The sequence below is a fragment of the Aquarana catesbeiana genome, linkage group LG09, assembly GCF_042186555.1.
Source record: "Aquarana catesbeiana isolate 2022-GZ linkage group LG09, ASM4218655v1, whole genome shotgun sequence".
In the NCBI taxonomy this organism is placed as follows: Eukaryota; Metazoa; Chordata; class Amphibia; order Anura; family Ranidae; genus Aquarana; species Aquarana catesbeiana.
In genome coordinates, this window is record NC_133332.1 from 241,312,267 (window position 1) to 241,326,325 (window position 14,059).

Sequence of the window (14,059 nt, forward strand, 5' to 3'; positions counted from 1 at the left end):
TTTCCTCACAGTAGTTGGAAGAAGCTGAGACAGTTCAGAGATGTAAGTGTAAGTGCCACAGCGCCCAGATGCAAACCTGTATCCACGCATGGCAAAGCAACAGGTTCTCTTTAATGGCAACCTTACCAGCAGCTTATGCCTGCATCCCATTTGCTCCCCCCGTCAGTCTCTGTTCAGCCTTCAGAAGCAAAGGGAGCTAGCTATCTGTAAGCTTCATGTTGGAACTTGGAGCTTACACAAGGCTTGTGAGGGAGTGAGGCACGTGCTCCCCCATACAAGGTATGTCTTTTCACTTTCCCAGGCAAACAGAGCGGCAGAGGAATATAGGGAAGGCGAGTATGCATAGCAGCAGGAACTGTTATCGAAAGAGAGGTTTGGGAATATAAAAAAAGCAAACATACATACTTTACCTAGATGGCTGCAGCACCGATCCCAACTGTAGCTGTTCCCTACCCCCTCTATACCAATAAATGAGTTAACAAAGACTGCTGATTGCTCCGTTCTCGGTATTTAGTCTTCAGAGAGCTGGTGACTGCCATGACAAACTCAACCCGGATGTTTGGCCCCCCTTCTCCTTCCCCCCGCCACTGGGCCATTCACAAAGCACAGCGCGCTTCACACAGTAGGGAACCAGCTGTGAAGCCATAAGGCTTCGCTGCCGGATTCCCTTACCCGAGATGGTGAAAATTCAGCTCGGGTGAAGACACCGTTGGATTCATGGACAAGTAAGTGTCCCAATATTAAAACAGAGTTCCACCCAAAAGTAGAATTTTCGCTTATCTGTCTCCCCCCCCTGCACCTTTCTAAGGGGAGGGGGGAGCGGGTACCTGTTTTTGACAGGTACCCTTTCCCCATTTCAGTCAGACCTTGCAGCGGTAAGGTACGTCAGAAGTCCAGCCCCTCCTCCTCCCTCCCCTGCTGTTGAGCCAGTAGGAGAGTGCGGCGCACTTCGCACATGCGCAGTAGGGACCCGGCCGTGAAGCCGTAAGGTTTCACGAACGGGTTCCCTTACCGGCAATGGCAGCAGTAGCACCCGACAGCTGATGGAAATGTTGGCTGCGGTGCCGACATCGCTGGACTATCAGTGTCCTAATATTAAAAGTCAGCAGCTACAGTATTTGTAGCTGCTGACTTTTTTTTTGTGAAGGAGCCTGGAGCTCTGCTTTAATGTTGATATTGCCACTTCTGATCAGCGTTTGACCTTCACCACAGTGAAGTAAATGCAGCCTATATCAGTTTTGGCGGCAGAGATGGGAGAAGGTTAGCTGGCATTACCTGGCAGCTCTCTGGTGCTGGAGCTGTATTTGTAATACAGGTTCTCTCCATGATCCGAGCCGCTGTGCTTCAGTGTCCGTATGGACAGCAGGTGGTCTGCCCATTGCTGAGCGGATCGACAGAGCTCGCGACTCAGCTGAAGAGGGGGCGCGCCATGCTTCTTCCTGTAAGAGTTGTGGGCAGACACAAAATCCCTCTCAAACTGGCTTCCTTCAGCACCTGAAAAACACAAATCCAGAGTCATAAAGAAATCCTTACAGGAGAAAAACAGGAAAGTGGCCATTGCTGATGTTTCCTGAAAATGCTGGTTGCCTGGCTGTCATGCTAATGTTTTCTGAGTCACTGATCCAAGATTTGTATAGTGATAAAGAATTCAAATTTTCTCATGCTATATCTGTTGAAGGTCTGTGACTCAAAAGAATTCAACCCAGGACAGCCAGGAAACGAGCATTTTTATGAGAGTCTGAATAATAACAATACTAAAAACAATCATAATAAATGTACAGTAATACACAGGAGAAAAGAAAGCAAACACAATATTGGATTTTTTTCCAATAGCATGTACTTATTATTCTATAACATGAAGGTATGTGTAGTCGCTATTAGCAATAACTAGTTTTGCTGTGTGTATGTCAGAATGGGTTTTTAGCTAGTTTACAGCTAGGGGCCATGCTATGCGATGGGGCTTTGATAAGGCAGTGTGGCTTCCACATAGATTGCAAATATATGCTAATAACACCTCTGCTTTTATTATATAGTGTAAGAAGTGTTGGCTATGTCTTTATTTGGATCTGTGCAGTGCGCCAGTTGGCCGTGCACCCTACTATATTTACTGTGGGTGGTAGTGCTGGACAGGATGATGAATGTTAGATACATGGAAATAAGCCTAGATATGTCCGAGTTTTTTACAGAAGCCATCCTAGTGTCACACATGGAAATAGGCCAAGATCTGTCCTCGTTTGATACAGGATTCATCCTGGTGTCATACATGGAAATAAGCCTAGATTCATCCTAGTTTTATAAAGGATCCATCCTGAGGCTTACATGGAAATGAGCTTAGATCCATCCTAGTTTTATAAAGGATTCTTCCTAGTGTCATACATGGAAATAAGCCTAGATCAGGCCTAGTTTTATAAAGGATTCATCCTAGTGTCATACATTAAAATAAGCCTAGATCCGTCCTAGTGTCATACATGGAAATAAGCCTAGATCCGTCCTAGTTTTACAAAGGATCCATCCTGGTGTCATGCATGGAAATGAGCCTAGATCCGTCCTAGTTTTATAAAGGATCCATCCTGGTATTAAACATAAAAATAAGCCTAGATTTGTCCTAGTTTTTTAAAGGATCCATCCTAGTGTCATACATGGAAATAAGCCTAGATCCATCTTGGTTTTATAAAGGATCCATATGGGTGTCATACATGGAACTAGATCTGTTCTAGTTGTGTAAAAGGATTCATCCTAGTGTCATACATGGAAATAAGGCTAGATCCATCCTAGTGTCATACATAGAAATAAGCCTATATCCATTCTAGTTTTATACAGGATCCATTCTAGTGCCACACATGGAAATAGACCAAGATACAGTAAAACTTAATTTTATACAGAATCCAACCTGGTGTCATACATAGAAAAAAGCAAAGATCTGTCCTAGTTTTATACAGGATCCATCCTATTGTCTTAAATGGAAATAAGCCTAGATCTGTCCTAGTTTTATAAAGGATCCATATCTTGGGGGCATACATGGAAATAATCCTAGACCCATGCTAGTTTTACACAGGATCCCACTTAGTGTCATAAATTGAAATAAGCCTCCATCCTATGTTTATACGGGGTTCATTTTAGCATCATACATGGAAATAAGCCTTCATTGTCCTAGTTTTATACAGGATTTATCCTGATGCCATACAGTGAAATAAGCCTAGACCTGTCCTAGTTTTATACAGGATCTATATTAGTGTCAAACATGGAAATAGGCCGTGATACAATGAGTCCTAATTTTATACAGGATCCATTCTAGTGTCATACATAGAAAAAAGTCTAGATCTGTCTTAGTTTTACACAGGATCCATCTTAGTGAAATACGTGAAAATATGTTTAGATCTGTCCATTTTTTATACAAGATCCATCCTAGTGTCATACATAGAAATAAGCCTAGATCTGTCCAAGTTTCAAACAGGATCCATCCTGGTGTCATACATGGAAATAAGCTTTGATCCGTTTTCCTAGTTTTATACAGGATGTGTCCGAGTGTTATGGAAAGGTACCTACAGTAGATCTGATCTAATGCTGTCTTAATTTTATGAGATTTCTCCTGTTTTTTTTTACATAGAATGTGCCTGGGTTGGTTTATATTTTGTAGAAGATTAATTCTACTTTTATACATGGATATGTACATGATTCTTTATACTTTTACACATTAAACAAAGTTATATATTTTATTTATACATATGGACATGTTCTGTGATTTTGTATACTTTGACATATGGAAATTTGCTGTGTCTTGTTCTTGTTATTTACATGGGAATGTGCCATGGTTTGTTGTACTTTAAAACATAAAATGTTCTGTGATCTGTTCTACTGTTATACATGTGCCTGGGTATCTTTTGCAATAACCTTTGCAGATGTGATCTTGGCTCTCAAAGCCTATACTAAAGTAACATCAGTAACACCCTGCAAATTTCTTTGTGACTCCATGATCCAGATATGGGCTTCCCCCACTTCATTCCGATCCCCCGAGACCCTGGCAGCCCATGAATCACCACATTGTACTGCATGGAATCCTATGACTGCTGGAAGGATACAGAGCTTAACATGAAGAGGTCACTTAACTTCTTCCCTCATGCACATTGACTTACACTTATTTCCATCATGGGACTTATGCCCCGTACACACGGTCGGATTTTCTGACGGAAAATGTGTGATAGGACCTTGTTGTCGGAAATTCCGACTGTGTGTAGGCTCCATCACACATTTTCCATCGGATTTTCCGACACACAAAGTTTGAGAGCAGGATATAAAATTTTCCGACAACAAACTCTGTTGTCGGAATTTCCGATCGTGTGTACACAAATCTGACGCACAAAGTGCCACGCATGCTCAGAATAAATAAAGAGATGAAAGCTATTGGTGACTGCCCCGTTTATAGTCCCGACGTACGTGTTTTACGTCACCGCGTTCATAATGATTGGATTTTCTGACAACTTTGTGTGACCGTGTGTATGCAAGACAAGTTTGAGCCAACATCCGTCGGAAAAAATCCTAGGATTTTGTTGTCGGAATGTCCGATCAATGTCCGACCGTGTGTACGGGGCATAAGTGTCTCTCATCAGACACAGGCCACCAAAAATTGTTGCCCGTAGCAACTTTTTAGCGTCCAAGAGAAGGCAAAAAACTTAGTAAAAACATTCATTTAGTTCCTATACCTATTCAGTGTACGATTGCAGGAACACAGTTGTACTATTCTTATTTGGGCTATTTAGCAATGCCCTGGCTTCTTATATGTATTGAGTAATCCAACAGTAAAATCTCATTGCCATAATTTCTGACTCTGTTCTTGTCCACCTGGGACTTTGGGGTATTTCTACCCATTTTCCTGTGTTCAATGTCCCCCTGTTACAATCCCTAGAATATAATACAAATGTAAAAAAATCCAGCAGGGAGAGTTGGAACCTCACAAGAGGCTGGGTTCACACTAGTGTGAATTGGATGGAGAGAAACCCACATCCAATTTGCATAACAGGAGACTGCGACTGGCTCTCAAATGGAGCCGGTTCACACAGCTCCAAAGCAGCTGCGGAGCAGATTTCAGGTCCAAATTCAGGCAAAAATTTGAGCCCGATTTGTCCTTGAAAGGAGAACAGGGACGCGCTGGACCCGTGCTGTCAGCCGCATCTGTGTTTAGTGTAAAGCCAGCCTAATGGTCACAGCAAATGTTCAGATCTGGCAACTCAGAGATGCAGAAATCTCACCAACTGGGTCCCTAAGAGATGGCACACTGGCAGGTTTACTCTCCAGCATTCAAATGTCATGATTTAGTGGACTGAACCTTTAAAATAACAATTTCATTCCACAGCAAACAAATATCTTGCATGACTCTATTCTGTGAAGTCATTGTGAAGTTTGGTTTGCATCTCAAGAGACAGTATTTGAAAGTGTTATACTGATTTCACAGGTACTCCGAGTACAGAAAATGTAATGCAGGAAGGTCTTAGCCATCTCCTACTGTATATTTATTATAAAATATAGGTCTGATACAGACAAAATTCCAAGCATTGGAGTCAGGAAGAGGGGACTTACAGAACAAGTGATTTCACTGTCTGACTAATTCTAACTTCTGGAGAACTTTCCAGTCTTGTATCCAGGAAATCAGTCTACGTGAAGAATAAATGCACTGGCCACATGGGAATGGAACTAGGCTTTTCTACCAATTTAAGTGCTGCCCTAATCTCCCAGTGGATGCGGATCTACGTGGAGCATCCCAAATGCCATTGGCCGAGAGTGCTGATCGGGAGCCGGTCATCAGACCGTTTTTGGTCATGACCCTTTCACAGAAGCCAGCTGAACGGCCGACTTCTGTCGGACCGGCTGTCATACACACGGGCTGAATGTCAGCCGTTTTTTATTGAACCGCCCGATATTGCACGAAAGTCGGTTAGTGTGTACTATGCTTAAGCCAGTATAAGCATGTCCCACACCTGGCCTAACTGATTTTAATTTAAAGCCACTCACCCATCAACTCAAGTCACCCACTAATCTATAGGACTTCAGATGTTTACCATACACATGGAAATTAAGTTACTTACTTTTAACTATTTCAAAAACAACTGAGCAGATCAATGCAACCAAATGCCAACTAAAGTGATTGAAACTGTTGGTGGTGGGTTGGCTTGATCTACTAAAACGAAACTTTACCCACAACAACTGGATAAAAAATAATGGGGTTGATTGGCTCTGAATATAAAATAATTCAATGTATAGAAACCAATTAGCTTCCAGTTTTTTTTGCCAAAGCTTAATTGAACAAGCTGAAGTTAGAAGCTGATTGGCTACCATGAACAGCTGGACCAGATTCTGCACTCTCTCGTTTTAGTAAATCAGCCTCAATGTTCTTTAGCAAGGAACATACATTTCACATCAATAATTATGTTATCAAAATGAGCGTTTGCTGTAAATTGTCTCCAGCATTGCTCCCGTTTCATCTTGCTAGAGGCTGTCATTTTGCTGAAGCCCATAGCCCCTGAACATCAGTAAATCATAAAGCCGAACTAAACCCATCAATTTAACAGTTCCAATAACAGTTATATTCCAGAATGCTGAGATTGCTAACTGTCTCATTTGCTTGAGTCCTCAACCAAACTATCAAACGGCTGGTGTCATAACTGATCACATGTGCAGCACCAGGGCAGTTGCACATCAAACAGAAGCAGCTTCCTTGGAGATGCAGATCGGTCCCTACAAACTCCACAGTGCCTAAAAATAGAGAGCAACTGAGCATGTGCAGAGTAGGGTTAGACAGTGTATTACTGGTGCATTCTGGTGAAGAATGCAGTTTAAAAAGTCAGCTCAAAGGCCCATTCACACCTATGAACACAGGTTAGTCATTGTTTTAAATAGTGCTAGTTTACATCTGTGTGATGTGTTCATATAAGGTTTTGGTTGCATCTGGGCACAGGGTCTTATTGATAGAAATAGCAGTACATGAAAATACATGACTGTTAATAATGCATGAAAATGTGCAAGGAAAAGTAAAAGTCCAGCCATAGAACATTTTTTTATACGGTTTAAGACATTTTTGACATGTGTAATCACCGCAGCTGTCATGACCATCTTATCTGGAGTCCAGGTTCCTACTGTTACTTTGTTTCTGCTGTTGGAGCCATTGGTAACCCACTAATATGGTAGGCCTGGGGCACTTTTTAGTACTAGTACTCTAATAGATGTCTAACTCAGTCAAGTCTGTACTTTCAGTGTAGACAAACAAGGGTTTTTTGATATTGGGGGCCTTTTTAATACCTGGCTGCATACACAGAATTCCCATGAGTCGTGGCTCCCAGTGATTACAATACAAGTTTCCAGGCCCCATCAGTAAGCAGCAAGGAGCAATGATAGAGAGGGGACCATTTACTATTCGGGATTAGCTGGACTATCCCTCCATGCCGCAGCTCTCGACAATTAAAATTTTGGCCTCTTCTTCTTTAGCAACCTACTGGGGCTGGACCAGAGAATTGGTTTATTTGTCAGAGGACTACTCTGCCTGATCCCAAAAAAACAAAAAAAAGTAAATTGTCTCCTCTCTATCCCTGGCCCCTGCTGCTGAACTGATGAAACCTGGGAAATGTTTTTTTTTCTAATTGTTTGTCTAATGGCTGGTGGAATTACAAAATAAGGTATTTAAGGTCCCTTCTCTGTGTCAGGTGAATCTGGCCCTGTCCGGCAGGCAGGCTATATTTGGGGAGCCCTGTCTGGCAGCCCTACAATTTCTAATGGTGGCCCTGTAGACAACCTTTGCTCTTGCTTATGTATATGAGATATATCACAGGGGGTGTGGTAAAAGTAGGAGGGCTTTTACAACAATAGAGCCAAGAGACCTAGTTTCGCACAGAATTCTGAATCTACTACAGTTCTGTAAACGACTGTTAATAGACCATGACCATTCTTGGCAAATCCTTCCCCTCAGAATCTGACAATTAGCAGCACTGCCAAAGTCAGTAGAGTTACAACAAGTACTATATAAAATCCATAGGAACCTGGGATTGCATGGTGTGACCTAAGAAAGTACTTCAGGTGACTACAGATCACCATTATTTCATGGCAGATAAACTGCCGCATTTATGGACTCCAAAATTTGTTCTGTTCCTCCTCCATGTATAGATTTGGCAGGAACAGTTTTGTAAGATTCCTTTTTATAGCTGCAGCTGGGCCATCATCTCTTCACATAGGACCTTGAATGTCTTCAACCTGTTAGAGATGGGCAAATCTGTGTATTCTACACCTGCAGTTCATTTCCATAAGCTGCAGTAGACATAGCAGTGGCTGTTTGAGAACTGACACGTGCTTCATAGACCTCATCGGACATTGACAAGCTGACCTCATAAGTCAGGGAATTGACTTGACTGGTCTTCATTTTGACATTTGTTTGGGTTCCTTTAGGCAGGCCAAGGTGGGTTCTGTATGTGGTCTACAGCTACTGCCAGGACTGCTGTTAGAAACCACGACGGGGCCCCATACAGCCATCCTGACAGCCCCCCCACCCCAAATGTCAAAGCAATATTTTTGCTAAAAATACAGTAAAATCATTAGCAGATACAAATACAACGTAACTTACAAAATTCCTGCCAGATCTAAAAGATAAAACTGTATTGAGTTCATAAATAAATCTCTGTGTGAATGAGGTTTTGGGGCTCCTTCACATGGGCGCTGTGTCCTGTACAGTGTGAATCAGCATTTTTTAATGTGCCTGGAGCTTTGTACAGCCTATGTTACGCTATAAGCACCAACTGTACACACACAGCCCCTAATTTGACAGACATGTGTGTGCATACTAGGACCTATGGGTCTGTTCAGACAGCAACTGCATCCTCAGAGTAACAGATGGCTCCAGCAACACAAACAAACAGCTCATTCATACTGTATGGACTAGAGAACCCGTGTGAATGAGCCCTTGATTTTTTTATTATTTTTTAAAGAAATTTTTTCAATTTTTTTTATTTCTTTTTTACAGCAATGTTGGGGGAGGGGTTTGGTGAAATATCAGGGATCTAAACAGACAGAGAAAGGGACTGAGGGTAAAAATTCATGAGTCTCTTTCTCTACAGTGAATGTACAGTAAGCGCTCTGTACAGAGGCTCATTCATTCATGGACCTGAAACACAGTTTACTATGCTTCATTTATGAATGAAAATAGTGAGTGATTGGTACCGATCACTCACTGTGTTCATTCAGGAAAGAAGGGGTTGGTAAATATGATGCAATACCAGACCCTTCCTCCACTCCCCATCCTGAAGGATCCTATTGTGTGCTTGCAGCTTCCGGCAGAAAGGAGAGGAGGGAAGCCGGAAGCACTGTGGGGGTGGGAGGGGGAAACATATGGTACACAGGGAGGGTGATCAATGCTGTGGGAGGGCAATTACTGGAACCCATCCCCTGTAAGGTTTTCTCTGCAGCAGCTGAAAGATGGCAGGAGAGAGAGGAGAGGAAGCCAGCTTTCAGCTGATACAGAGAGCAATACAAGGGATCTATTCCAGTTTTTGAACCCCCCCCCTCCGTGCACCCCGATTACCCTCCCTGTCCACATATGATTCACCCTGCTGCCTGGGCCCCCCTGCTGGCCCAGGCACTCTACAGGATAACCGGTGGTACCCCCTTACCCATGACCCTGGCTACTCCCTTAGCAACTGTAGCCCTAAGCAACCCTGACGTGGATAAATATGCAGAAACCATTGTTTTATTACCGTTTACACAAGTTAAATTGACCTCCACATAACCAGTCGTCTCTACAGTATACACTGCAAAATGCATTCCTGAACATTGCTATATTTAGAGTAACTGTATAGCGTTCCCTATATCACGGAGTAATACACGCCAGACTGCTGTGTCACAGCCAAGATAGGATGGGGCTGTATTATCTATTTTACAGCATATCATCTCTAGTTTTCCAAACTGAAATAGCCAGACAGGCCAAGCACTGTACAGACAGTCCCAAGGGGATCTAAGGACTGAGAAATGTACTTATGATTTCACAGACTTGAGCAAGCCAAGATATGTATGCAGGGCTGGAGTAATGTACCTCATAAGGTCTTCAAGGGAATGTTTAATGGTTTTGTATATACTGTACACTATATTACCAAAAGTATTAGGACACATGCCTTTACACACACACAAACTTTATATCATCCCAGTCTTAGTCCGTAGGGTTCAATATTGACTTTGCTCACCCTTTGCAGCTATAACAGCTTCAACTCTCCTGGGAAGGCTGTCCACAAGGTTTAGGAGTGTGTCTATGGGAATGTTTGACCATTCTTCCAGAAGTGTATTTGTGAGGTCAGGCATGGATGTTGGATGAGAAGGCCTGGCTCGCAGTCTCCACTCTAATTTATCCCAAAGGTGTTCTATCGGGTTGAGGTCAGGACTCTGTGCAGGCCAGTCAAGTTCCTCCACCTCAAACTCGCTCATCCATGTCTTTATGTGCTTTGTGCACTGGTGTGCAGTCATGTTGGAACAGGAAGGGGCCATCACCAAACTGTTCCCACAAAGTTGGGAGCATGAAATTGTCCAAAATGTCTTGGTATGATGACGCCTTAATAGTTCCCTTCAGTGGAACTAAGGGGCCAAACCCAATCCCTGAAAAACATCCCCACACCATAATCCCCTATTCACCAAATGATTTGGAGGGATGGCCCAATACTTTTGGCAATATAGTGTGGATGAGCGAGTTTGGGGTGGAGGAACTTCACTGGCCTGCACAGAGTCCTGACCTCAACCCGATACAACACCTTTGGGATGAATTAGAGCTGAGACTGCCAACCAGGCCTTCTTGTCCAACATCAAGATCATTGGTTATAAGTAAGCACAAAGTAACTGTGTGGAATGCGTCAACATCTTATTTTATACTGTCCTGTGGGGTTTGTCATGCACTTTTTTGGGATGATGCAATAAATGGACTTTTGGCACTTCAGTGTGCAGCCATTTCTTTTCATATGTACAGTGCCTTGAAAAAGTATTCATACCCCTTGCATATTTCCATATTTTATCATGTTACAGCCAAAAATGTAAATGTATTTTATTGGGATTTTCTGTGATAGACCAACACAAAGTGGCACATAATGGTGAAGTGGAAGGAAAATGATAAATGGTTTTAATTTTTTTTTACAAATAAATAAGTGAAAAGTGTGGCGTACATTTGTATTTACACTGCCTTGCAAAAGTATTCACCCCCCTTGGCTTTTTACCTATTTTGTTACATTACATGCTTAAGTTCAATGTTTTTTTAATCTGAATTATATGTGATGGATCAGAACACAATAGTCTAAGTTGGTGAAGTAAAATTAGAAAAATATATACATAAAACTATTTTTCAGAAATAAAAAACTGATAATTGGCATGTGCGTATGTATTCACCCCCTTTGTTATGAAGCCCATAAAAAGCTCTGGGGCAACCAATTACCTTCAGAAGTCACATAATTAGTGAAATGATGTCCACCTGTGTGCAATCTAAGTGTCACATGATCTGTCATTACATATACACACCTTTTTTAAAGGCCCCAGAGGCTGCAACACCTAAGCAAGAGGCACCACAATCCAAACACTGCCATGAAGACCAAGGAACTCTCCAAACAAGTAAGGGACAATGTTGTTGAGAAGTACAAGTCAGGGTTAGGTTATAAAAAAATGGTGGGAGACTCACAAAATGTATGGAGGAAGGTGCTCTGGTCTGATGAGACTAAAATTGAACTTTTTGGCCATCAAAGAAAACGCTATGTCTGGCGCAAACCCAACACATCACATCACCCAAAGAACACCATACCCACAGTGAAACATGGTGGTGGAAGCATCATGCTGTAGGGATGTTTTTCAGCAGTCAGGACTGGGAAACTGGTCGGAGTTGAGGGAAAGATGGATGGTGCTAAATACAGGGATATTCTTGATCAAAACCTGTACCACTCTGTGTGTGATTTGAGGCTAGGACGGAGGTTCACCTTCCATAAGAACAAACACACTGCTAAAGCAACACTTGAGTGGTTTAAGGGGAAACATGTAAATGTGTTGGAATGACCTAGTCAAAGCCCAGACCTCAATCCAATAGAAAATCTCTGATCAGACTTAAAGATTGTTGTTCAGAACCGCAAACATCCAACTTGTAGGAGCTGGAGCAGTTTTGCAAGGAGGAATATGCAAAAATCCCAGTGGTAAGATGTGGCAAGCTCATAGAGACTTATTCAAAGCGACTTGAAGCTGTGATAGCAGCAAAAGGTGGCTCTATAAAGTATTCACTTTATGTGGGTAAAAAGTTATGCACATTGACTTTTGTATTTTGTCCTATTTGTTGTTTGCTTCACAATAAAAAAAAAAACAAAAAACACACATCTTCAAAGTTGTGGGCATGTTCTGTAAATTAAATGCTGCAAATCCTCATACAATCCATGTTAATTTCAAGTTGTGAGGCAACAAAACACGAAAAATGCCAAGGGGGGTGAATACTTTTGCAAGGCACTGTAGCCCCTTTTACTCTTATACCCATAACTAAAATCTAGTGGAATCAATTGCCTTCAGAAGTCACCTAATTGGTAAATGGTGTCCACCTATGAGTAATTTAATCTCAGTATAAATACAGCTGTTCTGTGAAGCCCTCAGAGGTTTGAACAAACAGCATCATGAAGGCCAAGGAACACACCAGACAGGTCAGGGACAAAGTTCTGATGACGTTTAAAGCAGGGTTAGGTTATAAAAAAAATATACTAAGCTTTGAACATCTCACAGGGCACCAATCCATCACCCGAAAATGTAAAGAGTATGGCACAACTGCAAACCTACCAAGACATGGCCATCCACCTAACGGGTCGGACAAGGAGAGCATTAATGAGAGAAGCAGCCAAGAGGCCCATGCTAACTCTAGAGGAGCTGCAGAGATCCACAGCTCAGATGGGAGAATCTGTTCACAGGACAACTATTAATCATGCACTCCACAAATCTGGCCTTTATGGAAGAGCGGCAAGAAGAAATCCATTGTTGAAAGAAAGCCATAAGAAGTCCTGTTTGCAAGAAGCCATGTGGGGGACACAGCAAACTTGTGGAAGCAGGTGCACTGATCAGTTGAGACCAAAATTGAACTTTTTGGCCTAAAAGCAAAACACTATGGTGGTTATTTACGAAAGGCAAATCCACTTTGCACTACAAGTGCAAAGTACACTTAAAATTGCACTTGGAAGTGCAGTCGCTGTAAATCTGAGGGGTAGATCTGAAATGAGGGGAAGCTCTGCTGATTTTATCATCCAATTATGTGCAAGCTAAAATGCTGTTTTTTATTTTCCTTGCATGTCCCCCTCTGATCTACAGCGACTGCATTTCCAAGTGCACTTTCAGTGCAATTTCAAGTGCACTTTGCACTTGTAGTTTGCACTTGTAGTGCAAAGTGGATTTTCCTTTTGTGAATAACTCCCTATGTGTGGCAGAAAACTAACACTGAACATCACCCTGAACATACCATCCCCACCATGAATATGGTGGTGGCAGCATCATGTTGTGGGAATGCTTTTCTTTAGGAGGGACAGGGAAGCTGGTCAGAGTTGATGGGAAGATGGATGGAACCAAATACAGGGCAATCTTAGAAGAAAACCTGTTAGAGTCTGCAAAAGACTTGAGACTGGGGTGGAGGTTCACCTTCCAGCAGGACGACTGTAAACATACAGCCAGAGCTACAATGGAATGCTTTAGATCAGAGCATATTCATGTGTTAGAATGGCCCAGTCAAAGTCTAGACCTGAATCCAATTGAGAATCTGTGGCAAGACTTTTGTGAAGAATGGGCAAAAATGTCACTCTCTAGATGCTGGTAGAGACATCCCCAAAAAGACTTGCAGCGAAAGGTGGTTCTACAAAGTATTGACTCGGGGGGCTGAATACAAATACATGCCACACTTTTCACTCAATTTACAAGTGTTAAACTAACTGTGTCTTATTGAATCCTGTTTTATAGTACATTAAGTGCCCAACTGTACATGCTTTTTAAAAAATATGTACAGAGTGTCCCTCTAGAGTAAATAGAGTGGACAGCTGAATCGCGATGC

At 42.2% G+C, this 14,059-nt stretch overlaps 1 protein-coding gene across 4 annotated transcripts in view; it reads right to left on the minus strand.

The window, feature by feature from the left end:
- LOC141108439 (uncharacterized) overlaps positions 1-14,059 on the minus strand; it is a 132,737-nt gene that overhangs the window by 26,079 nt on the left and 92,599 nt on the right. For all 4 annotated transcript variants that reach the window (XM_073600045.1, XM_073600042.1, XM_073600043.1 and 1 more), the window contains exon 6: positions 1,276-1,494. In XM_073600045.1, the coding sequence (XP_073456146.1) occupies positions 1,276-1,494 (219 nt within the window). The remainder of the gene's footprint in view (positions 1-1,275; positions 1,495-14,059) is intronic.